At 41.5% G+C, this 27,347-nt stretch overlaps 1 protein-coding gene across 6 annotated transcripts in view; it reads left to right on the top strand.

The window, feature by feature from the left end:
• sh3pxd2aa (SH3 and PX domains 2Aa) overlaps nt 1-23,531 on the top strand; it is a 171,024-nt gene extending 147,493 nt beyond the window's left edge. For 4 of the 6 annotated variants that reach the window (XM_061772138.1, XM_061772139.1, XM_061772141.1 and 1 more), the window contains 5 exons: nt 1,331-1,448; nt 4,485-4,891; nt 5,212-5,261; nt 5,820-5,939; nt 6,890-14,956. In XM_061772138.1, coding sequence (XP_061628122.1) covers nt 1,331-1,448; nt 4,485-4,891; nt 5,212-5,261; nt 5,820-5,939; nt 6,890-8,905 — 2,711 coding nt within the window. In that variant the 3' untranslated portion in view covers nt 8,906-14,956. Of the gene's footprint in view, nt 1-1,330; nt 1,449-4,484; nt 4,892-5,211; nt 5,262-5,819; nt 5,940-6,889; nt 14,957-21,381 lie in introns of those variants that run through there. The other 2 variants (XR_009788356.1, XR_009788357.1) reach the window with 2 other exon arrangements.
• Nucleotides 23,532-27,347: the final 3,816 nt, after the last annotated feature.

The following is a 27,347-nucleotide window of genomic DNA, read 5'->3' as shown; positions in this document are numbered from 1 at the left end:
CAAACAACAAAGGGTAAATAATTTCTCCGAACAAAAATAAAAATGTGGATCACCATATTTTTGTTTTTTGTCCATATTTTAGTTAAGTAGCAGATTAATTTCACATTCCTGGTGATTGGCCTAAAATCTATTCTGGAAAAAAAAAAAAAAAGAAATTTCCTCTGTTCAGCTATGTGTCAATATTTAATGGGTTCCTGACTGGCACATATGTTGTGGTTCCTCAAAATTTCATGGAAACTAGTTTTTGCTTATTCGTTTAACAAATACAAATTAAAACAATGCCTCTCAACCTCACCTTTGGAAGAGAAAATTAATAACTGCCGTGCCCTAAATATAACTACAGTACATTCACGCCCATATAAAGCACAATTTAAACACAACACGCTCACATAGTGACTTGGTAGATGCTGCAGCACCTATGTTATCCTTCTATGTTCATCTGCAAATACTGACCCCCCCTCATCATTCTCATCTACTTGCTTTTCTTTGAGAACCCATTTTCATGGCCACAGTCTAATCTGCTCCACAATATTGGACTGCATGAAAGTAACATGACGGTGAAGAATATCAAACTCTTCTACTTTACGTTCTTTACCCAAGGAAAACACCCTTCAGATATGACTCCTATTTCCTTGATAAATCTTATTCCATCACCCATCTCAGATTACATAAAAAAAAAAAAAACGGCCCACCCTTCAAGTAAATATAAGGCTCCTCTATCTCATCAGGTTCTTCCCTTTTAAATCACTCACTATATTGCAGATATTTATCACTGAAGTCATCTCATCGCATATTTAAAGGATGTTTCCCCCCCCCACCTACCATAATATTTTATTAGCCACAGTAAAAATCTAATGTGCTGCTACCAATCATCTAACTGCCCCACTGCCTGGAAGTCCGATCTATCTTTGTCTTGCCTCTTCCTCTGCTTTCACCATAAAGTACTGAATACACATGGTCATCATTTACTGTTCCGCGATAAATGAAAAACACTGTGGGGAAAAAAAAGGTTTACAGTTCCCTTAAAAGAGCCTTGCAGTGCAAGGCACGTGTATTGTCTGAAGGTAGACATTTATGGTCTTTACATCTTTAGAGAGACTCTATAATTTGCATGCTGCATCAAGGTCTAGATACCTCTCAAGTATAAGACAGCACTGATTACTGGGAGAGGGGCTGTTCGTTATCTTTGTGTGTGTGGGCGAACTGTACGTTTCCTCCATGAAATAATATTGGACGTGACTATTTAAATGATCCAATGAAAATTAAATGCTAAATTTGATTTCACTTTTTCCTTTTCCCCCCTTCTTCCTCAATACTTATTTACTTTCAGAGGAGAAATATGTAACAATACAGCCATATACCAGTCAAGGAAAGGATGAAGTCAGTTTTGAGAAAGGAGTCACAGTGGAGGTTCTTCAAAAGAACCTAGAAGGCTGGTGGTACATCAGGTGAGTGCCTGCCTGCAATAAGAAAAATGTTATGGGTTCACATTAAAAATTTATGTTCTTATGTACAATACAATAGTTATACATCACAATAATATTCACAAAGTTATATAATGCTGGTTGCATATATGGCAACTCAACATAGTTATGGTGTGCCAGTGCTACTCTTACTCAGACAGCTTGTTTTCCCCTCATCTCTTACCGCAATGCACTGTGGATGCAATTTAGCTACAGTGTATCTTAGTCAAGATGCTGTGAGCTGTCTGCATTATAGTCTGCGACAGGCCTACCTACATAGGAACTGAACATCCGTAGAGGATGCTTGTCAGCACGCTACCTGTCACAATTCAAAACTCATCATCTTCAAACTTGAATATATTAGTTTTATTTATAAGAAATAATGTGGACGTTACATGGATTGAAATTTTATTTTATTATTTTTTTTTTTTTTTGCAGTGAACTGTACTGCACATAATGTCATTTTACAGTAATCCCTGGCTATATAAACTGCAAATAACTGACACGGTCCTAAAATGGTTTGTAATTGTCTCTTGGTCAAGATTGGCACCATCTTGTGGCATCTTAAGGCTATTAGACAGGGTTTTGATGCCTTCTTGTGGCCATTTCAAAAAGCACAAAAACAGCCGAGTCGAAGAAATGTTCAGCGAGTGGGTGAGTAACAAATCGTTTGTCAGTGAAATGTACATTTACAACTAGGATTTTTCTTTTTCCGATCCAATGGTGCAACATGAAACATAGATGGTAATAATAATTATGAAAAATGTAATTAAAATTTAAAAAATAGATGCTAATAAAATATTTCAGGTAATGAAACTGTAATAGTGCTTTAGGCATGCAATATAAAGACTAATGAGAAAATAAAATAAATAATGTGCAATAAGCAGCAGGTGTAGGTGTGGAGTTTTAACGAGTAAATAGAAGGAACACTGTACTTGTTTTAATGACAATAAAATTTATAATAAAAAATTTACAGTGGATGACACAAAACAAGATTGCCGAGGTCAAATGTTCAATTGTACGTCTGTGTTGGTGGTCATTGGGTCCCAATGACAATGAAGTTGGGACATTGTGTTAAACATAAATTAAAACAGAATACAATGATTGGCAAATCATGGTCAACCTATATTTAATTGAATACACTACAAAGAAAAGATATTTAATGTTCAAGCTGATAAACTTGATTGTGTTTAGCAAATAATCATTAACTTAGAAATTTATGGCTGCAACACGTTCCAAAAAAGATGGGACAGGGTCATGTTTACCACTGTGTTACATCACCTTTTCTTTTAACAATATTCAATAAACGTTTCGGAACTGAGGATACTATTTGTTGAAGCTTGTAGGTGGAATTCTTTCCCATTCTTGCTTGATGTACAGCTTCAGCTGTTCAACAGTCCGGGGTCTACGTTGTCGTATTTTACGCTTCATAATGCGCCACACATTTTCAATGGGAGACAAGTCTGGACTGCAGGCAGGCCAGTCTAGTGCCCGCAGTCTTTTACTACGAAGCCACACTGTTGTAAGACGTGCAGAATGTGGTTTGGCATTGTCTTGCTGAAATAAGCAGGGACGTCCAAAAAGACGTTGCTTGGATGGCAGCATATGTTTCTCCAAAACCTGTATCTATCTTTCAGCATTAATGGTGCCTTCACAGATGTGTAAGTTACCCATGCCATTGGCACTATCACAGCCCCATACCATCACAGATGCTGTCCATAATAGTTCGGATGGTTCTTTTCCTCTTTGCCCCAGAGGACACGACGTCCACAATTTCCAAAAACAATTTGAAATGCGGACTCGTCGGACCACAGTACACTTTTCCACTTTGCATCAGCCCATCTTAGATGAGCTCGGGCCCAGAGAAGCCGGTGGCGTTTCTGGGTGTTGTTGATAAATGGCTTTTGCTTTGCATAGTAGAGTTTCAAGTTGCACTTACGCAATGTAGCGCCAAAATGTATTTACTGACATTGGTTTTCTGAAGTGTTCCGAGCCCATGTGGTGATATCTTTTACACGTTGATCTCGGTTGTTGATGCAGTGCCGCCTGAGGGATCGAAGGTCACGGGCATTCAATGTTAGTTTTCGGCCTTGCCGCTGACAAGCAGTGATTCTCCAGATTCTCTGAACCTTTTAATGATATTATGGACCGTAGATGATGAAATCCCTAAATTCCTTGCAATTGTACGTTGAGGAACATTGTCCTTAAACTGTTGGACTATTTTCTCACGCACTTGTTCACAGAGGTGAACCTCGCCTCATCTTTGCTTGTGAATCACTGAGCAATTCAGGGAAGCTCCTTTTGTACCCAATCATGGCACCCACCTGTTCCCAATTAGCCTGTTCACCTGTGGGATGTTCTAAACAGGTGTTTGATGAGCATTCCTCAACTTTCTCAGTCTTTTTGCCACCTGTACCAGCTTTTTTGGAACGTGTTGCAGCCATAAAATTCTAAGTTAATGATGATATCTTGTCTTTGTAGTGTATTAAATTAAATATAGGTTAAACATGATTTGCAAATCATTGTATTCCATTTTTATTTATGTTTAACACAACATCGCAACTTCATTGGAATTGGGGTTGTATTTTTGCAATTAATTTCTCATATCCCTTATCAGATACTCACAGAACAAACCCATTTATCATTTAAAAAAAAAAGTGTGCTAACTTACAGTCGCACGGTATGGATTTTATTAAATATTATATTATATATATTACATGTATAATATATATATTATTATATATTAAATATGTAATGCATGCTTCACAGAGTATGAATGGAAACATGATGATGATGATGATGGAAGGTCTTAAGAGAAAAACAGCAGCTGCTCGTCTCACTGCTTGCCATTCACTTGTTACACTTCACTTGTCACTTTATTCTTGTAACTTTGCGTATTTTTCCTCATATTTAAACTTTTTTCTCAAAACGTTTTTTTTCCCCCAGATTTTGTTTTTTGCAATTTTTTTTCCTCTGTGGCCCTGATACTCCTTTGTACTAATGCTATCCTTTTGCCCTCAGATATTTAGAGAAAGAAGGCTGGGCCCCTGCCTCCTACTTAAAAAAGCTAAAAGAAGACTTCTCCTCTCGTAAGAAGACGCTGTCAGGCCCCGTGGAAATCATTGGCAACATCATGGAGATCAGCAGTCTTTTACAAAAGAAATCAGTCAGTGAAAAGGACATCCAGACAGATGGCGAGGGTAGCACAACACCGGAGCGCCACATCTCCAAGAGTGAAATCAGCTTGCCCATGCCCTTTAGCTCTGAGATAAATGCTGAGACAGGCAGGAGGCTGAGCGCAGGCCGTGATACAAACAGTCCATGTCTGGGAATAGCAGCAGCGAGCTCTGCCCGAAACGAAACCAAAGCGAGAGGCGAACCAGGGTCCCCAGCTGTTGCCAGAGTAGCACCACATAGAGTTGAAATTGGTGAGTATTTGTGGTATTGTTTCTTTATCAAGAAAACCCTTCATGTGTGGCATTTAATGTCGTGTAGATTATATTTTTGAATATGAGCATTTACCTTAAATTCAGTCATTTTCCATCTGTATAGGCTTTGACACTGTAGGCAAGCTTTATAGGTTCTCTACCGAATGAAACCTAACCTGTGAGAATATAACGTTTTTTTTTTCCGTCTGTATTTCCATTCTGCTCACCTACTAAAAAAGACTCATGTTAATAATTTGCTTTTTGCATTGAATGTTGTTTCAGAACTTTGAGACATTTTAATCATGATGACATTTTTTTAGGGTCTCCCAATCTGAGACAAAAACCTCCTCCAAGGAGAGAGACCAATTTGGTAAGACATTTCACAAGATAGCTTTCCTGCAGTGTGGAATTGTAGCATGTACTAGCGAGCACGTCTGCCTCACAGTCAGACGTTCCGGGTTTCGAATGTTGGGTCAGGCCTATTGCCGTCACAAACATATTAGGTTAACGGAAGAGTAATACTTGCCCATAGGTGTGAATGTGAGTGTAAACATATGACCTCTGATTAACTTATGACCAGTCAAGGGTTTACTCTGCCTCTCACCCAACATCAGATGGGATAGGCTCTAGCTCAGCCATGAACCTGAACAAGATCAGCGGTAGAAAATGGATGGCTGGATAGAGGACAGATGTATGGATGCTTCCCTGTAATAATAATCATAACAGTGTTCAATGGGTACTAGCACATTAGCTAGCACTGAAAGGAACCATGAAATATAATATAAAAAATGCATCGTCTTTATGAATCTAAATAATGAATTGTCTGAGAATTTTGCATTTGCTTTTATTCACTCTGAATGCATTATCAAAGAAGATAGAACAGAATGTTTTTATCTCAATGAGTGACTTAGTGTTCTTTGCTTTTAAGGGGTTGCAGTTGCCTAAGCCACCAGAGCCGCCTGCTGTGGAAGCAGAATATTACACCATTGCAGATTTCCAGTCCTCCATTTCGGATGGTATCAGCTTCCGCGGAGGACAAAAGGCTGATGTGAGACGGCATTAACGCACGACTTACCACTGAAATGAGTCAGCAAGTGCTCACTGATTATGCATAATTGCTGGATATTGCACTGATGGACAGAATAGTTGAACCAGTAGAAAAACAACATTCGTCTTTTTGTTTGCCGTTGTTGCGGACAACAATCTATATCCAGAGACACATCTTGAAAGACGACGATTACTTAATTTAAGCCAGGGTGTCCTAAAATGTATAAATATGTACATGTTTATGTCTGATGTCTTCCTGCTTTTCATATAACCCCCGATAATGCGGTAACCCACGTTGCGGTCCGTACCTCGGTTTTTGGGCCACAGTTCGGTACATTTTCGGCACGTTTTATGCATAAAGACAACTTTTTTTCTGTCTCAAATTTATCTCCTCATTTTGCTTGTCAAAAAAAATAATGCATTTTGCAGTGTGATCACTTTCGGATGAGTTGATTAGTGTTGACTAATTTTCTACACATGACAATGCAGTTGTATAAAATATGTCCAACAAATTGAAATGTACAAAAATGTAAACAAAAAAACTCCACTCTACAAGCATGGCCAATCGAGCCAAGCTTCACATAACGTGGGTCGAGCATTTTCGTGTAGTAACCAAACCCCCTTATCTTCGACCACAGAAAGGGCTGCAAATCTTTAGCAATTACTGCTCCCACTGTACGGTGTATGCATCAAGCAGTATATCAGGATACGAGCACAAGAAAAGTTTGGTCATATTGTTTGTGTTTCTATTGTTTGTGTTTCCTTAAGTACGGGACATAATTTTCTGCAAAGCTTTTAGACAGTAAAATGTCTGTCAAAGGTTTTCACTCTCTCGTCGTCGTGTTCAACGGTGAAACGGAAATTAATCCATACCGTACCATAGCATGACATCTAGATAGATAAAGGAAATCTAATTGTATAGCTTGAAAGTGTGTCTTCTTTGTTGTGTAGGTAATAGAGAAGAACCCTGGAGGTTGGTGGTATGTGCAGATTGGAGAGATGGAGGGCTGGGCACCATGCTCCTACATCGACAAACGCAAGAAGCCAAACCTCAGCCGTCGAACCAGCACTCTGACCAGGCCCAAAGTCCCACCCCCAGCCCCACCTGTGAAAAAGCATGATTCTGAGGAGGGTCCCCCTCCTACCACATCCACTCCTAAAGTAACAGATTCACTAAAAAGATCTGTGTATGAGGAACCTGAATATGATGTTCCTGCAATTGGCTGTGAAGGTGAATTGGATACAGATCCTCTCAAAGATGAGCATTCCCTGGATGTTAAGATTAGCAATGTAGTCAGCAACAAGTATTGCAGTTCCCCACCTTCAAGTAAAGCTTCCCCTCCTGTCTGCAAAGAATCACCAGTTTTCACCCATCGACGGGCTTCATTTAGATCTGTCAAAGAAGTTACTAAAGAGGAATGTATCTATGAAAATGATAGCTTTTGCTCTAATAGTGGGATTGAAGGAAAAACAGTTGAAGTGTCCAATGAACCCAACTCGCCAAGGACCTACCATTCCTCTACAGTTCCTCGCAAACCCTCTGGATCTTCACCGTTGCCTGGTCAGCCCACAAAAACAATGACCCCAGAGATGAATAAGAGAAGCCAGACTCTCGGTAGACATATAGATATCCACTTTCGGTCCCAGGAGAACAGTCCCTATTCCTCATCAGATGATTTGAATCGAGGCGCCAAGAAATGCACAGGCGTTAGCGGGGCTGTGGAGCAGAGAATAGGTCAGAGCCCCTCTACTAGACCAAAGCCCTCTGTCAGACCTAAACCACTCCTGACTAAATCAGAACCCCAGAGTCCTGAGAGGATGGACATCAGCTCGCTGAGACGCCAGCTGAGGCCCACAAGTCACTTGCGACTTGGACCCAAGCCTTCTCGAGAAGACTCGGAAACAGCCTCTGTTATATCATCCGAGGAATCTATGTGTTCACGCAGTACATCAGATCTTTCATCTGTTTACTCCAAAAGTAGTTACGGAGACTCTGACGTAGAAGGATCTTGTCTCTTCCACTCCCTTGATGCCTACAAGAAAGTCCAAGAGTGTGAGATCAGCTTTCCAGCAGGGGTGGAGGTTGAGGTTCTGGACAAGCAAGAGAGCGGCTGGTGGTATGTGCGCTGGGGCTCTGAGGAGGGTTGGGCTCCCTCATACTTTCTGGAACCTGTCAAGCGTGTGGGTGATGCTGCAAGATGGGAATCAGATGGACATGGTAGTGCTGGTAGTAAGTCCAATAGCCTTGAGAAAAATGAAAAGCATGTTACGGCTCTAAATAATATCAATATTCAGAGTCTGACTCAGCAGCATCAAGGATTGAGAAGGAGCACTCCACCAATTCCTTCCAAGCCTCCTGGTGGCTTCTCAAAGCCATCTGGGATGGTTAATGGAAGTGTGCGGATGAGGAATGGGGTACGCCAAGTGGCAGTGAGGCCCCAGTCTGTATTTGTAACATCAACACAGCCAGCTAAGGATACACATTACATGACAGGATCCCTGAGACGAAATGACTCACTTGGCAGGAGTGATCACTATGGCTCTGGTTCTGCCACGCTCGGTGTCCGCCGAAACGCCTCCTTCAGCACTGTGCGGCCACATGTGGTCGTCGAAAGTCAGACAAGACCTGCTGAATGCTCTAACCTGGGATCCTCTGTGACCGGATTCAGCTCAAGCAATGTCCAGGATCCCCTTGGCAGATTTAGCCAGCGCAATGGTATCCCTGTGTCCACGGTGCGTCCTAAACCCATAGAGAAAAGCCAGCTGATCAAAAATAACCTTGGCAGGGATGTGTATGTGTCCATCGCTGATTACCGAGGTGATGACGAAACTATGGGTTTCACTGAGGGCACCTGTTTGGAGGTGTTGGAGAGAAACCCCAATGGTTGGTGGTACTGCCAGGTGCAGGACAGCCTGCTTCCCCGTAAAGGCTGGGTGCCATCTAACTACCTTGAGCGGAAAAAATAAAAGCCACACATATTCACTTCACTAACACCTTTTCTTTTTGATCTCCTTGAGGAATTGGGTGACATCATACCTTAAGAATGTTACCCACAGTCTGCCACAAGCAATACAATACAGCCTTGAATATATAATTATTGAGGAATGACTGCAATCTGAGACAGAAGGACACATGAAGTTCTGGTTTACTGAGGAGTGTTTTACCTGGGAGAGAAAGTGAAAACGAAGGATTGACCATATTTGACGAGGACCACCTTCTTCAAACATGGTATGAAAGGCGGTTTTCTATATTTCCATCACAGGCTGTGATGGGTGATAAGTGCCTTTTTGTATTTCATCTGAATGGAAGTACGAATTGGTGGAGAGAAAACTGTTAACGCCAACCAAATCTTTCAAATGTGCCATAAATCTGTGAACACCACCATTTAGTGGCTCCAACATAAAGGTGAAACCATTGTTTGAATCGAGAGTGTTAAATGGTTAAGGCTCATAATGAAGACAGGCACGTTAGATTGGCTGAGAATGTTTGTCACTTCAAGTTCCATTGATCAAGCAAAGAAAAATCTCTTTTTTGTTGGTGTTGTTTTGTTTGTTTAATGTCTTGGGTTGATGACTTCCTTAGATAATTATTTCTGCTTTCTTGTGACATCTCTTATCTACCAACAGCTTATAAAAGTAAAAAAGCTCGTTCAACATTCTTCAATTTTTGACAATTAAAAAATACGTAATAGTATAATTAGTCACAAAGTGCGTAGTCAATAATCCGTTTTTATTCCAAATATTTTGGTCCAGGTAAAATAAACGTGCAAAAACATCAAAACATCTAATATATAAAATTACGAATTAATCAATGAGTAATAAATGGACTGTAAAGACTCAAAACCGATTATTACTTTGCAGAATAGAGCCAACTTTGTTTGGGGTAGTGCATATCCTAAAGAAAAACAATTATTTCATAAATACTACAGTTACGTTTGTTTTACTATCTTGGTTCCAGTTACTATCAATTTCATCGCTCCCATTATAGTACTGTTGTGCAAATGCATTAAAAAAGGACACCATTGAAATAATTGAATGGTGGGCGACTGGTTAGCACATCTGCCTACAGTTCTGAGGACCGGGGTTCAAATCCCGGCCCCGCCAGTGTTACATGTCCCCCCCCCCCCCCCCCCCGTGCCTGCGTGGGTTTCCTCCCACATCCACAAAACATGCATGGTAGGTTAATTTAAGTCTCTAAATTGCCCGGAGGTGTGAATGTGAGTGTGAATGGTTGTTTGTTTATATGTCCCCTGCGATTGGCTGGCAACCAGTTCATGGTGAACCCCGCCTCCAGCCCGAAGATAGCTGGGATAGGCTCCGGTACGCCCGCGATCCAAGTGAGGAGAAACGGTACAGAAAATGGAATAGTGATATATGCATATAAGGTATGCCCTTTCATTACATTTCACCCAAAATGTGATCGCACCATGTTTTATTTATTAATGGTACAAGTAATCAAGCCGTGCTTACCTTGTCACCTTTTAATTTTTTGCATAAACTGTATAATATCCTCAGAAATAATTGGAAATGTACCAAACGTATGGGATTCCAAAGTAATTAAAAAACATTTATTTGCCAACTTAGATATTGCAATTTAAAAGAAAAAAACAGCATTTGCAGCAATATTGGCACCCCTCCTGAATATTAGGTTGCACAGCCTTTGGCAGTGATGACGGCTTCCAAAAATGTCTTGTATCCATCTGTAAGCTTTTTGCACTTCTTAGATGCCATTTTCTCCTACTCTTCTTTTGCAATTTGTTTAAGCTCTTGAACAGTTACAGGGTTCTTTTCCCTAATGGCAGATTTCAGCTGCACCCAAAGATTTTCAATTGGATTGAGATCAGGACTCATTGCTGGCCATTTTAAAACTGTCAATGTTTTCCTTTTCAACCATTCCTCTGTGCTTTCGGATGTGTGCTTTGGGTCTTGTCATGCTGGAAGACCCATGTGCCTCAAACCGAGTTTGAAACCAACTTGTTGTTTAACAATTTTGAACAGGAATGAGGAATTTCAAACTTAGTTCACTTTTTTTACAGCCAAATTGTAGCTGGGGAAATTAATCAAGTATTGAACGACAATTTTTTTCTTCTTCTGTTCAGTAATGTAATACCAAATTCATATCATAATCATAAATTATAATTTGCTTTACTATTCCGCCTGAAAAATAAGGGATAACGCGAACAATTAAAAGCATTAACTCATTGAAATATAATTTCGGATAAAGAGCTTCTACATACTGGTCTTAACTATTACAGAAACACAATATGTGTATAATATTACAACATAATGTGTTAAGCACTCTACATGAATCTTAGCATATTGTACCATTAGAAATTATATTAATAATATATATATATATTTTTTTTAAAACAATAGCAAATAAGATTTTAGACATTTTACACAGTTTTTACAACTCAAACGGCTGATGTTCAAGACTGCTGAAATACATTTTCTAATGAAAAGTTCTAACTTTATTATTTGTTTTCTGCTGGACAGTAATATATATATATATTAAGTACCCTATCTGCTAGATCGCAGTAATCTGTTTTGGCAAAACCATGTATGTTTTATTTGAATTTAAATGTGATTGCACAATTACAGTAATGAGGAATGAAGTGGTTCTGTTTTGTTGATTGGTGCACTTTAAAACATGTTTTTATTGGGCATTAATTTAAGATGCAGTGAACACTCAGCATACTAGTTAGGATTTGTAATATTTTTTTTTTCATCTCGAATTAAGTCCTGAGCACAAGCTTCCCCGTGTGACGATAAATGCACAGTCCACATGCAGTTGGGTTACAATTGTAGAACAGAGACCCCCTGTGGCAATGAAAAGGCACTACAATAGGATTTTATTATTATTTATTCTATCTACACACTTACCAGCCAGTCTACCTCAGTTCAATGAGCAATGCACTGCTGGTCAGTGAGTAACAACAACAAAAACTGTACACAATTGAATATTTTTATTTTATTTTTTTGTTAAACTGGGGTGCTGCTAAAATGTATTCATAGCATTTTCTATTTGGCTTATTTAGTCTTTTAAAAGTAGATTTTCTTTTTTATGCTGTGTGCTGCAACTTAAAACAAAAGCATGGACACTTCCTTCATCCTTGCTGTACTTTACATAATGCCCGATTGAGCTATATTTATTTTAAACAGTTTCATATCTTATCAGTTTGACAATCGGCTTCATTACGCGCACGAAAATAAGGAATCGCGCATATAATAGGGAAAAAATACGAAAGTCTTTGAAAAGCCACAATCAAAATGATTGTAAAACAATGACGAGATTGTGGCATGGAAGCATTGCCATTAATGGATGAAAAAAAGTAACTCGTGGTCCAATGATTCAAAACAGATCCTCTCTCTTTAGCAAAACAAGACGAAGGTATTATGTAAATGTGCGTCACTCTTCAAATTTTTGCCCTGCAAGTATTATTATACATTATATAACATGTTTTGTCTGCTTAATCAAGCAGGATTTATTTGGGTGATTGCAAGGGAACTGTATTATGGCAGTGTATTTTTTTTTTTTATTTATTTATTCACCCCCCCCCCCCCAAGTAACTGCCCAAGAGAAAATGTGCAATAGTAATGTGTGGTGCATCAATAAGAGGAAATGATTGCAGGTCTTGAAAAGAATAATAATAATAAATAGTAACAATATGAAGGTCATTACATTGTTGTGTGTGGGTATTCCCCTGCCAAACAACCATTGATGGACTTTACCACTGGTTTCAAGAATGACATACCTGTATTTGTCTAAAAGAGCAAATGTGACGAACCATCACGTTCTCATTGGACCAAAGCAAATGTATGTGACACCTTGTATTCTCGTACCTTGGTGGACTTTGCTCGTCCTGGAACTATCAATGGGCAGAAAGACAAGACGGAAACGCATTGGCTTCTTTTGCTGCTGACTTGGTTGCCATCTTGGTCTTCTTCGCAGAGGGAGAGTCGTGGCACCAGGGGCCTCCTCTGAGCTGTCACTTTTGTGCCTGAACGGAATGTTGATATTTCTTCCAGCTCCTCGCCTTCATGGATGTGTCCATTGACATTTACTCTTTTAACAGTTTTGTTCCTAACCAATCATATTAACTTTGGATACTACAAAGGGACGCCCGCAAAGAAATGCAACTTATGCTAACCTGGTGAATTTACAGGAGAACTAAACCCATTTTTTTTTTCCCCCAAAAAATAATGTATGTGCCACTTCTAGTCTAAACACGATATTCTGATTAATATTTTGTTTGTGGAATAAGAAAGAGATGAATTCATCAGTTTTCATCGATCTGTTGGAGCAAACACGTTGGGCAATATCGGCTTCTGCTGTCGACCAAAATGAACATCACAACTTGCTCTCGTGCTTGACTTGCTTTGCCGACAACACGTGACCAAATCTGAAAAACAGGTTAGCGGATTCCCCGTGTGTGCTGCGATAACTATCACAAACTAAGGGTTTGACTACAGTTACCCCCTGCTGGTAAGTTTCCCTCTTTGTGTCTCATCCTCCTCCCTTGACACCGCCTGGTGCAGAATGATCAAGATATTTGGGGGAGTGTACATTTTGTCTGATTAGATGGTTTAGCTGAAGGTGTGACTTGAAGACTGAAGTCGAGAGCAGGACTTAGGTAGAAACAAGGCGGTGTAGCTAATAGATTTTAGTCGTTAATTTTGAAAAAAAAGAAAAATTGAAGAGCAATGTTAATGTCCAACTATTTCCAATCTATTTTCATTGATAACGTTTTGAAAGTTGCTCACTACCACACATTTGTTCCTCAGAAACAAATCAAATGTGTTAACACGGAAGCCATTCGTTGGTATTCTATTGGTTGACACAGCAAGTCATTGCCTCACTCACGACTGTCCTGTGACAGGCCATCAACGCAAGGTGTAGTCAAAAGTCAGCTGGGGTAGGCTCTTAACTTCCTGGGGGAGTCGTGGTGACGCTGAAAAGGATCAATGGAAAATGGAAAGATGTCGTTAACGAGGCGGCAGCATTTTGCAGCCTCACTCTGCGAACACAGGATAATTGGACGACCGATTCGTGCATGTGAATAGCTTGTATTGTCACGTGTATACAGTAGCCCTAAGGGTGTGGGAATGTTGAGACAACGTTGAACGCAAAAGCGACATTTTTAGATGTAATCAAAAGAGACTGAAATGGATTTAAGTCTGTTGAATGGAGTATCGGTAATTGTTGATGGTAGAGTATGTTAGTATGAGGAAAAGTGTCATAAGAAGCTACGTGTGCAGCAGTGTAGACTAGGAAATACATAGGAGGGGGTGTTTTGTAAGTTTTTAACAAATGCACATTTTTGTTTGTAGGAAAAAGGTGCAAGTAAAGCTTTAGGGTAAATTATCAAGCATGGTGCCTTTGAAAAGAAATTCCCCCAGCTTGCATGATTCATGTCAAATGTGAAAACATCCAGTCCCAGTCTTCACTGGTTTGCTGTGCCAGCGGCCAGCAGCAAGAACGGTCTGCGTGTTTCATCAAGGATAGTGTTGTGTTCTTCTGCCTCTTGTACCATTAAGAGCTCAGCAATATTTTGGTCTAAGTAGTGAGCTGTCAAATGTGTCCGATATTGAGTGACAGTTGGAAAGTGGATACTATTGCATTTTTAGAATAACAAAACTTACTGATGGCACAGACCTTTGGTTATGAATTCTGATAACATAATCGCACAACGACTTGGAAACTCCTCAAACTTTGGCTGAAGGCTCGATGTATTTGTCAATGTCAACGAATCATCCAGTGGCGAGTCATCAGGCGACAAAGCAACAAACGATCCGTTTTATATCTTCTAACCCTTCGATGAGGAAAGTAAAACCGAAGCAAATAGTGGCCCCTTATGATTGGAAACATTCTGCACTTGTGCATTCCTTTTGGAAATGCCATTTTCTTATCTACCGTTTCAGACAAGTCCTTTGCCTTTTTTGTATCTTGTAAATGTTTACATTTTATCTCGCATTGCCCAAAAGAAAAACAATATTAAATGTGTTATCTTGGTTGTTCATTTGTTGTTGTCGTTTTGTCTCACGCCTCCAGCAACATGTTCCTAACAGATATGGACAGCAGCCTTGCCTGCATATTATATCCATACCCTATGTGAATGTACAGTAGCAGATTTATCTTTATTGTAGCGAGCTTGAGTGAGTTGATAATATTGTGTTGCTATTGAGTGGTTGAAGATGATAATGTGCCAAATAACCTGGTTGAAGCCAGATACTCGAACCACATCAGTGGAAAGGAACGAAAGGAATTCTGTGCAGGTCGAGCGCTCAGAGCCCAGCCCGGGAGAGGTGGGAGGGAATGGATGGAGCAAACCATTTTTGAGGCAATGGCGGGGTGCTGTATTTTTGTGTTAAAAAATACTAGCTTTCAATCAAGTATTGGATGATTTTACACTTGTCTAGGTTGTTTAAAAACAGTTACTTTTTTTTTTTGTATCAAATTAGAAGCGTTCATTTAAGCACCCCAGAAAATAGGTTAAAATTGTCTATGTATGACAAAAGTGTTAGATGGTGATCAATGAATGAGTCCATATGGAGGAGATTCATGATTGTTGCGCTAGTGCATGTAAATGTGGAGATGTACAGTATAGCTCTAGAAAGAAGAGAATGAAAAATACAGTATGAATTCATCTACCATATGTTTTAAAGCGACAGCACCAATAAAAAAAGAAGACATTTTATGCGTTTTTTAAATTTGATCTAAAACAGCTCCCAGGTGTGTTGTTAACATGTCTGTAAGATGCTTTTAAACTAACCCGAGGCTCAATAATTCTAGGATACCTTACACCCCATATTGCCATGTTGACAACTTCACCAAGCAATCAAATGATTGCCATTTATCAGAATGTGCAGCTCTGCTTACCGTTTGGGTTTGATGTAGTGTTTCACCTGTCTGCACCCACACCGCAAAAGAAGGGGACATGCACAAAGCCACTTTTTCAGAAATACTGTCGGTAAGAAGTAACAAAAGAGTCACTTGATTTAATTCACCTTTTTGTTTTTTTAGTTACATTGTTTAACCAGGAGAACAGTTTCATATTTAAAATACTGACCTGGAGGCAATTTGGGGTTCAGTGTCTTGCCCAAAGATGCTTTGACAGGGGACAGCCAGAGCCGCGATTTTAATTACCGACCCTTCGATGAGTGGACGACCCACTCTACCATTTGAGCCGAAACCGCTCAAAAATGCCGCCTGATGAACTCCGGAATTACAACAATGTGCACAAAAATGTTCATTTTTAATACTCAAGGTATATCACCGTTTACATTGTCATTCATGCTTCTAACAGTAGTAATGCATTCACACAGCTAATCATCCAACAAAAAGATAAAGCAATATATTCGGTCAAGATTCTCTTTCCAAAACATGAGCATCAGTGTGCCTGCATTGTGTGACTGAATTGCGGTGACGCGCGCTAATAAACCAACGCCAAGTGTTGCCACGCACAGTTCTAGAAAAACAAAGTACACGGTAAGTCCTGTATTATTTTTTTTTAAAACATGGTGAGGTAACAGTGGGGATGCAAAATGGTAAATTTCCATGGGACTGTAATAAATATGTAAGTTTTGAATATTTGGCAAGTTTGGTATTAACTTGGCAGCACAGTGGGCGACTGGTTAGCGCATCTGCCTCACAGCTCTGGGGACCGTGGTTCAAATCCCGGCCCGCGACCCTAGTGAGCGGTACAGAAAATGGATGGATGGATGGATGGTATTAACTTGTAATTTGGATTTCTATATCGTCACTGTCTGGCGGAATCTTCCTTTGTCCAAATTTGGTAAATTTCGTATTTTATCACAAATCTACACTATTGGTCAGTCCCCATGTGGCTCTGTTATGAAAACATTTATCTTTGATGACCAACAAACATTCAGCAGTTATTGCATTCCATGAGAGTGGCATAAGTCTGTTTTTGATTGATTGTTTTCATCGCTTGCCACCAATCATGAGACATTTTGATCAGTGGGTCTTAACCTTGTTAGGGGTACTGAACTCCATAAGTTTTATATTTGCATTCACCGAACTCTTCGTAATTGAACAATAAAAATTTTTTTTTTTCAAAATCAAAACATAGCCTATGTACATGTATCAGTGCACAAAAATAACAAAACCAAGAAATCATGAATTTCACTCCCAACTCAATAGATATTTACTGCGAATAATTTCACTTATGCTGTCGCCTTTCTGAGATCAGCTCAGGAATGCTTCTCCTCGGCAAGTGCAGCTCATAACACTTTTGCTGCCAAGTCTGTTACTTTTCATTTTTTGTCTACCCTCCACCTAAAAAGTCTTAGGTCTCTGAGTTCATCTTGTGAAAAATGGGAGCAAAAATAAGTGCTGCATCTATATTTTTGTTCCGTATCATTAAGAACTAAGCAACCATGTCAACTGTTGTCGTGTCCTGTAGATGGCTCTCTTGAACCGGTCTAAATTTCACAACCCTCCCACTCACATCGCCTTTGCTTTTTATGAGTAGATCTGTATATTATAAATTTATACGGTTTAAAAATTGAATTTTCTAGGACCCTTTTAACACTGCATGATTATTTTCACAAGATTATTAATCATATTACTTACTTCCCTCATATAAGACCCTCAAAAATCCATTCCTCATATTGAGTGTTAAGTTTTGAAGTAGGTCAGTTGTACTTCTGAGCATATCCAATGTGCATACTGTGGCTTCTTCCTAACCAATCACTATGAAGCCATTTCAGCAGATATCGGTGAGACAGAGGATATGGAATGAAACACGTGTGTAATTAATTGGCTTGGTGATGAAGCGTAAGAGGAAAATGCAATCTATGCTTTTTTTTTCTGGGGGAGTGCCTCTGCTTTTGCAGTTTACAGTCACGAACATTGTTGATGGCTTTAAATGAGATGTTCAGTTTTACACACAAAGGTTTCAGTATCATATGTGAAGCTACTGTACATGCAAAGACATTAAATCCACCATGAGAATTACATGTCGTCGAGTTCTGAGAGAAGTATTACAAACCCCAATTCTAATGAAGTTGGGATGTTCTGTAAAATGTAAATAAAAACAGGATACAATGATTTGAAAATCCCATTCAACACTTTCAATTGAATACACTACCAAGACAAGATATTTAATGTTCAAACTGATTAACATTGAACTTTTCCAAATAACCAAACCAAATAATAATAATTGGAAAAAGGTAAGTTTCATTATTGGGTATGAAAGGAGCATCCCTGAAAGGCTGAGTTGTTCACAAGCAAGGATGGGGTGAGGTTCACCACTTTGTGAACAACTGCATCAGCAAAGAGTAGAACGTGTGTGAGAACGTTTCTCAACGTACCATTGCAAGGAATTTAGGGATTTCATAATCTGCGGTCCATAATGTTATTAAAAGATTCAGAGGAGCTAGAGAAATCTCCGCACGTAAACGGCAAGGCTGGAAACCAACATTGAATGCCTGTGACCTTCAATCCCTCAGGCGACACTGCATTAAAAAATGGCATTATTGTGTAAAGGATATTAACACGTGGGCTCAGGAACACTGCAGAAAACCGTTGTCAGTTAACACAGTTCGTCGTTACATCTACAAATGTAGGTTAAATCTCTACCGTGCAAAGCAAAAGCCGTATGTCAACACCCAGAAAAGCCGCCAGCTTCCCTGGGCCGAGCTCATCTGTTATGGACTGACACAAAGTGGGAAAGTGTACTGTGATCTGATGGGTCCACAGTTCAAATTGTCATGGACATTGTGTCCTCCAGGCCAAAGAGGAAAAGGACCATGCGGATCGTCATCAGTGCAAAGTTCAAAAGCCAGCATCTGTGATGGTATGGGCGCATGTTTGTGCCCATGGCATGGGTAACTTGCACATCTGTGAAGGCACCATTAACGCTGAAAGGTACATACTGGTTTTGGAGCAACATATGCTGCCATCCAAGCAATGTCTTTTTCAGGGACGTCCCTGTGTATTTCAGCAGGACACAATGCCAAGCCACATTCTCCACATGACAGCAGCGTGGCTTTGTAGTAGTAAAAAAAAAAAAAAAAAAAAAAAGTGCCAAGTACTCGACTGGCCAGCCAGCAGTCCAGACCTGTCTCCCATTGAAAATGTGTGGCGCATTATGACGTGCAAAAGACTGGGGACTGTTGAGCAACTTAAGTTGTACATCAAGCAAGAATGGGAAAGAATTCCACCTACAAAGATTCAACAATCCGTGTCCTCAGTTCCCAAACTCTTTTTTGTTAAAAGGAAAGGTGATGTAACACAGTGTTGAACATGCCCCTGTCCAAGCTTTTTGGGAACGTCCTATAGGCATCAAATTGAAAATGAGTGAATATTTGCAATAAATAAATAATACTTAACAGTTTGAACATGAAGTATCTTTTCTTTGTAGTGTATTCAATTGAATATAGGTTGAAAATCATTTGAAAATCATTCTGTTTTTATTTACATTTTACAACCCCAATTCCAATGAAGTTGGGACATTGTTAAACAAATAAAAACAGAATACAATGATTTGCAAATCATGTTCGACCTAGCGGCACTGTGTGCGACTGGTTAGAGCGTCTGCCTCACAGTTCTGAGGAGCGGGGTTCAATCCCCGCCCCCGCCTATGTGGAGTTTGCATGTTCTCCCCGTGCCTGCGTGGGTTTTCTCCGAGCACACTGGTTTCCTCCCACATCCCAAAAACATGCATGGTAGGTTTATTGACAACTCTAAATTGAATTGGTTTTTGTCCTGGCCGTGGAACAGTGGACCAGCTCTACACCCTTGGCCGTGTCCCTCGGGTGGTCCTGTGGGGGGTGCTTCGGGAGTATGGGGTACCGAACCCCCTGATACGGGCTGTCCGGTCCCTGTAGTCAGAGTTTGGTCCACATATCCGGCAGTAAGTCGGACTCGTTTCGGGTGAGGGTTGGACTCCGCCAAGGCTGCCCTTTGTCACCGATTCTGTTCATAACTTTCATGGACAGAATATCTAGGCGCAGCCGAGGCGTAGAAGGGGTCCGGTTTGGTGGCCTCAGTATTGCATCTCTGCTTTTTTTCAGATGATGTGGTTCTGTTGGCTTCATCAAGCCGTGACCTCCAACTCTCATTGGAGCAGTTCGCAGCCGAGTGTGAAGCGGCTAGGATGAGAATCAGCACCTCCAAATCTGAGACCATGGTCCTCAGTCGGAAAAGGGTGGCGTGCCCTCTCCAGGTCGGGGATGAGATCCTGCCCCAAGTGGAGGAGTTCAAGTATCTTGGGGTCTTGTTCACGAGTGAGGGAAGAATGGAACGGGAGATCGACAGGCGGATCGGTGCAGCGTCTGCAGTGATGCAGACTTTGTATCGATCCATTGTGGTAAAGAAGGAGCTAAGCCGAAAGGCGAAGCTCTCGATTTACCGGTCGATCTACGTTCCCAACCTCACCTATGGTCACAAGCTGTGGGTCGTGACGGAAAGAACGAGATCCCGGATACAAGCGGCCGAAATGAGTTTCCTCCGCAGGGTGTCCGGGCTCTCCCTTAGAGGATCCGGGAGGATCTAAGAGTAGAGCCGTTACTCCTTCACATCGAGAGGAGCCAGATGAGGTGGCCGGGGCATCTGATTCGGGTGCCTCCCGGACGCCTCACTGGTGAGGTGTTCCGGGCACGTCCCACCGGGAGGAGACCCCGGGGACGACCCAGGACACGCTGGAGAGACTACATTCTTCAGCTGGCCTGGGAACGCCTCGGGATCCCCCCGGAAGAGATGGATGAAGTGGCTGGGGAAAGGGAAGTCTGGGCATCCCTGCTGAAGCTACTGCCCCCACGACCCGACCTCGGATAGCGGTAGAAGATGGATGGATGGATAAATTGAATTGAATGTGAATGTGAGTGCGAAAGGTTGTTTGTTTGTATGTGCCCTGCGATTGCCTGGCAACCAGTTCAGGGTGTACCCCGCCTCCTGCCCGATGATAGCTGGGATAGGCTCCAGCACGCCCGCGACCCGAGTGAGGCGAAGCAGCTCAGAAAATGGATGGATGGATGTTCAACCTATATTTAATTGAATACACTACAAAGACAAGATAGTTAATGTCCAAACTGATCAACTTTGTTTTTAGCGAATAATCATTAATTTAGAATTAATTTATGGCTGCAACACGTCCCAAAAAACTGGGACAGGTGGCAAAAAAGAAAGTTGAGGAATGACATCCCACAGGTGAACAGGCTAATTGGGAACAGGTGGGTGCCATGATTGGGTAGAAAAGGAGCTTCCCTGAATTGCTCAGTCATTCATAAACAAAGATGGGGCGAGGTTCACCTCTTTGTGAACAAGTGCGTGAGTAAATAATCGAACAGTTTAAGGACAATCTTCCTCAACGTACAATTGCAAGGAATTTGGGGATTTCATCATCTACGGTCCATAATATCATCAAAAGGTTAAGGCCCCCCCAATGATGTGTCCTCTCTCCACTGCTCTTTTCAAGGACTGCACCTCAAAGCACCCGGGTGTCAAACTCCTGACGTTTCCAAATGACACCACAGTCATTGGCCTCATCAAAGAAAGTGACGATTCTGTGTATCTACAAGAGGTGGACCGGCTGGAGCTTTGGGGCGGCCAACACAACCTGGAGCTGAACACGCTAGAGATGATCTTGGATTTCAGGAAACATCGTTCGCCAAAGCTGCCCCTCAACTGCTCTGTGTCAACTGTCGAGACCTTCAAGTTCCTGGGAATTAGACTCTCAGGACCTTAGGTGGGAGACCAACATCAACTGGATCCTCAAAAAGGCCCAGCAGAGGATGTACTTCTTCCGGCTTCTGAGGAAGCACGGTCTGCCACAGGAGCAGTTCTACACAGTAGTCACTGAATCTGTGTTCATCCATCACAGTCTGGTTTGGTGCTGCCACAAAGAAGGACAAAATTATACTGCAACGGACAGTCAAGGCTGGCGAAAAAATTATCTTTACCCACCTACCCACTCTTGAGAACTTGCACGCTGCCAGGTGTAAAACAGGGGCACGCAAAATCGCTCTGCTCGACGGATGCATGGACCTGACAACGCAACTACATCGTTACTTAAACAAAGCTTGGTTTCTGGCGCGGGATGGGCAAAGCTGAATTGATCAGAAACATGCAAGACCGAAAGACTAAAATGGCGCACGTGTGGTAGCATTTCATTGTGAAGTTGAACACCCGTGACATGTAAGGTTGTAACACAGACCTTTCTCTCCGCCAAAGACGGAGCCATATGACGGCTGAACGCATGATATACGAGCATTCCTATGTCAGGGGATAAACTGTTCATCTCCTGACATATAAAGGCTCCTTATATAAACATATAAACACTACATTTGGCAACCGATTCATTGCGGCCGCTTCCGCCATTCATCTTTACGTTGCAGCTGGTGAGTGCACGAGGTGTGTTCGGGGACACTGTGGAAATGGGAGTCAATGTTTTCTTTTGTAATACAGTACATAACTGTAAAAATTTATCCATCCATCCATTTTCTGAGCCGCTTCTCCTCACTAGGGTCGCGGGCGTGCTGGAGCCTATCCCAGCTGTCATCGGGCAGGAGGCGGGGTACACCCTGAACTGGTTGCCAGCCAATCGCAGGGCACATAGGAACAAACAACCATTCGCACTCACAGTCATGCCTACGGGCAATTTAGAGTCTCCAATTCATGCATGTTTTTGGGATGTGGGAGGAAACCGGAGTACCCGGAGAAAACCCACGCAGGCACGGGGAGAACATGCAAACTCCACACAGGCGGGGCCGGGGATTGAACCCGGGTCCTCAGAACTGTGAGGCTGACGCTCTAACCAGTCGGCCACCGTGCCGCTGTAAAAATTTATTTCTAGGAATATTATTTTTATTGGAATGCTTTCGTTAAAACACTGTACGATCACACTGTCATAACATTTTATTTATTTATATAAGAATAGATCAGATCAAATATTTTGTTAATATAGTCAGGCAGAATTGCAAGGAATGCAAATTCATCAATGTCCTTTCACCATCGCTCCTGTCATACTGTGTTGCGTGTTTTTATTTGCACATGTAGCGTACATGCTCCCCGCAAACAGAGGTGACACAGTGACTACCCACGCTGTGATAAACTGCATCCTCCGAAGCCGTCCTGCTGTGAGACTCCCCCAACAAGACGTCTAGCGGACCCTAAAGTAATTAGCAGGTCCCCTCGAAATCTTGGTTTACAGTCATCAAAGAGTCCTTTTCTTCGTTTGAACTGGCAGCAGCCCAAGAGGGGACCGATCGACGATGGAATGCAAATAAAGCAACAACCAATCCACTTAATATTCAAATGTGCAGGCAAGCCGCCACCCACTGGCGTTTGAGAGTACTGCAACCCGTGAACTCATTTGATGTTTAACCAAGAATAAATGTGTGTTTTGATATTTCACAAACTCTGCAGAAATATTCCAAATGTATCCCTTGATGTTAGTGTGTCAACTTTACAAGCGCAATTGCGAGAGTTTTGAGAAGTGTTTGTCTTGATTTGACTCCAAGCAGCATGAAATGTGATTTGAACCATAAGCAGTTGATTTGCCAAAACTAAAGTATAAACAGACATTCTATGTGCTTGACCTGTGAGTAAAGAGAGTACCAAGTTGAAGTTATTTTATATTAATATAGTACCAATTTTATGCAATTTTGCTGATGGGTGTGGTCTTGTCTGGTCCGCAGTCGTCTTCGACACGCCGCCGGGGTATTTAACTCTCAACTCCCGCCTTCTCTCGCTCTCGTGTTTTTTTCTCTCCTCTGGCTTCTTAGCTCTTGTCTTCCTGGCATCTCGCCAGCCACGGGCTGGCCTCGGCCACCCTTCCCCCCTTTGCCCTTTCTTTGTTCGGGCACACGGCTCGGTAACCGTGGGCCTTGAAGATGGAGACCTGGCTCCCTAGCCTCCGGAACAGTGGCTGCTGAGCTACCCAGATACGCTCCCAGCCAAACGTGAGTTTTCCGAACGTGCTAGCGGACCCCGGACCCAAGGCGGGGAGAGAGACTGTCATAATCTCCCAAGGAGGACTGACGAACAACCATTTTTCGTCTTCCACCTCCTTTGTTTAGTTTTATTTTTCTGCATCTTTTTCTTCTTCAACCCAATCTGTCTCCGTGCGTCCTGAGACCAGAGAGAGACCAGTCCCAGAGGCCAGCTGAACTACGCTCGTGAGTAGACACGGCAAGTGCTTGCCAGACTGTACAATATTAGTGCCTAATAATTTCGGGGAAATTACTAGCTTCAGACAAAATCTCAACTTTGTCCTGTCTCTCTCTCTCTCTCTCTCTCTCGTCCAGAATGAAAGCGTTAAACGCTCGCGTTTTCCACTTTAGTCCAACATACGATGTTCTACGTCCCTTTTCGTACGCCTATTTTTCTTCTTTTTACCATTATTAGTGTTATTTTCTTTCTTTAGTGAGACCCCTTCTATGTGTTTCCCTCTAGATTCCTTGTAGATGTCATTAAATATTCTATAAAATTCCACTCTTCAAAATTCCACTATTTTGTGTGTGTTCGGAGTTTAAGTAAGCCTCTGTCATCAAGAACTCAAAATTTCATAAAATGTAGTAACCTTCAGATTACTAGACTGATAAAAAGGTTTCTCGTCACTTTCCCTGAAATTTATACATATAAAAGTGACGTGGTGTCCCTTTACTAGATAAAATAGTTGATTTTAATGATTAAACTTAAAATTACGCTAAACCGGAAGTAACGCAGGTTATTCTTTTCTCCTAAATTAATTACGTTTTAGTTAACCCTCTTATACGCTACACACATTAAGTACAAAAGCCCCGTTTTTGTTTTAAGTCCTCGTGTTTTTGAGCTTGTTGGGTGAAAGCTGCAGCTGTCTACTCATGTAGACTGAATGGGTGGCAACGTGGATGAAATTAAATGCCAGTATTTTGCTGAGTATTTTTTTTTTTTTACTCTCAAACCAAACAAATGTTGCTCGTCTCCAACATTTTGAGGGGGGGGGGGGGGGGGGAGAACTTGAAAATGCTTCAAAGTTTTGCTCAGTGTAGTCAGTATACTACCATCTGATCTGTAAGTGGCTACACTTTGATTCATGTAGGCGAAAAACATGGCGAATGTAGTCCGAGAGGAAAAACGGGTAAAATAGGTTATGTAACCAAACAGAAGAGGGTTTTGAAAGATATTCGAGTACTAAAATATTCAATAGCATATTTTTACAGTTTAATAAAACCCCCTTTTCAGGTCCCTGTGCGATAAACCAGCAAAGATTGCTCCTCAAAATTAGAAAGTTGCTCTAAAAATGAAGAAATGATTAGCAAAGCTGCTCCTCAATTCATTCATTCATTTTCCGTACCGCTTATTCTCACTAGGGTCGTGGGCGTGCTGGAGCCTAACCCAGCTGACTCTGGGCGAGACCACCCTGAACTGGTCGCCAGCCAATCCCAGGGCACATATAAACAACCATTCGCACTCACATTCCCACCTTAGAATTTAGAATCAATTTACCTACCATGCATGTTTTTGGGATGTGGGAGGAAACCGTAGTACTCAGAGAAATCCCACGCAGGCACGGGGAGAACATGCAAACTCCACACAGGAAGGCCGGTTTTGAACCCGGGTCCTCAGAACTGTGAGACAGATGCGCTAACCAGTCGTCCACCGTGCCGCCCATAGCTGCTCCTCAAAGAAGAAAAACTATTTTGAGCCTTGATGTTGTATCAGGTAAGTAAATGCTTGTTTTTTTTTTATTTTAGGGCGAAATATTGACAGAAAGAATTTTGATCTTTTACATTTAAATCTGTGAACAATGTATTCTCTGTTCAAGCTTTAAAACATTAAATTGGTGGCTTTTTGGGTTGACTTAATCAGGTGTTCAGTGATGTCGACATTGCAGTCAACAAAAAATATATCAAAACCTCAAATTCAATCGGAAAAACATCTTTGGAACAAATGTACCTGTACAAACCCTTTCAAGTTGAAGCGCCACCATGCGCAAACATACAGAACATCAGCTTTTCACTTCATGTGAGACCTTGGCATACTTCGGCGAGCTGCTGTATGTACAGGTACCATCACTTATCAAGAGTAAATTGTTTGATTGATAGCAGTCATTCAAATTGTACTTGGAAATTGTAAAATGTAATTCCAGAAAACAATTGTAGTACATTACAATACTTTTTTTTTATTTTTTTAAACTGTAGTACCTTTTCCTAATATGCTACGGAGCCCCAAAAGGGAAATGGGCACACAAAAAATAAAATAAAAATCTCATTAGGATGAGAAAGTTTCTTGTCATAATTAGAAAGTTTCTCATTTGGCACTTTGAAAATGAATATTAACAAATGCAGTAGATGACTAAAATATTACTTTCAGGACAATAATCTACCTGGATGTTGTCTGCTAGGCTGAAGGGATTGATCACCTGCCTTGACTCACATATGAACTTAAGTGCAACCAAACGAGAAAAAAAATCTTGTAAATTTGACACATTACAGAGAAGAGTCTTGTTAACAAGCCTGACAATGAATGATTGAATTAAACAATTGCAAAGAATGTGAAGTCGGGCTTCGACACTGTCAAGAATTGAGACATTCTTTCAGCTTGCAGACGCTGAAAGCACAGAAAATGCCGTCTTTCCTGTCAATCAAATATACGTACCACCTTCCTCCTCTCACGGCTCCTTTCCAGTGACAGAGATATCGCACGCTTTTACGGGCTGCAGAGAAGCAGCCTCTGTGCCGGTATAATGACCATAAACCGCGCCGCCAGGACAATTTTCCATCCTTTGAAATTGAGCAGGCAACAGGCTTGTGTGCTCCATAAGCCGTCAAAACCGCGCGATGCACTCCGGCCCCCCGAATGAATTTTCCCCTTCTTCCTCACCTCAGGGAAGGAGGCTGTGAGCCTAACGGTACTAACGCTGTTGTGCTAAACCTCCAGCGGTTTCTCGAGCCGCTAGAAATGGGCCGCGGGGCGGCAGATATCATCCATCTTACGGCTGCCTTGCAATGTCTGATGTCACGGGGCTAGTTTTTAGCCCCGTTCACAAAATCAGGAACTTCTGGAAGGTGAAAAAGAGTTAAGTTGGGCGGCACGGTGACCTACTGGTTAGCACAGCCGCCTCACAGTTCTGAGGACCAGGGTTTAAATCCGGCCTCGCCTGTGTGGAGTTTGCATGTTCTCCCCATGCCTGCGTGGGTTTCTCCATGTACTCCGGTTTCCTCCCACATCCCAAAAACATGGATGGTAGGTTTACTGAAGAATCGAAATTGCCCATAGGTGTGAATGTGAATTATTGTTTATATGTGCCATGTGATTGGCCGGTAACCAGTTCAGGGTGTACCCCGTCTCTCGCCCGAAGATAGATACGTTAGGCTCCACCACGCCCGCGACCCTAGTGAGGAGAAGCGGTACGGAAAATGGATGGATGGATGGATGGACATAATTGTCTGAGATTAA

Source organism: Phyllopteryx taeniolatus, chromosome 4 (assembly GCF_024500385.1).
Source record: "Phyllopteryx taeniolatus isolate TA_2022b chromosome 4, UOR_Ptae_1.2, whole genome shotgun sequence".
Taxonomy (NCBI): domain Eukaryota; kingdom Metazoa; phylum Chordata; class Actinopteri; order Syngnathiformes; family Syngnathidae; genus Phyllopteryx; species Phyllopteryx taeniolatus.
Note: the sequence above shows the minus strand (reverse complement) of the source record. Positions and strands in the feature narration are given on the sequence as shown.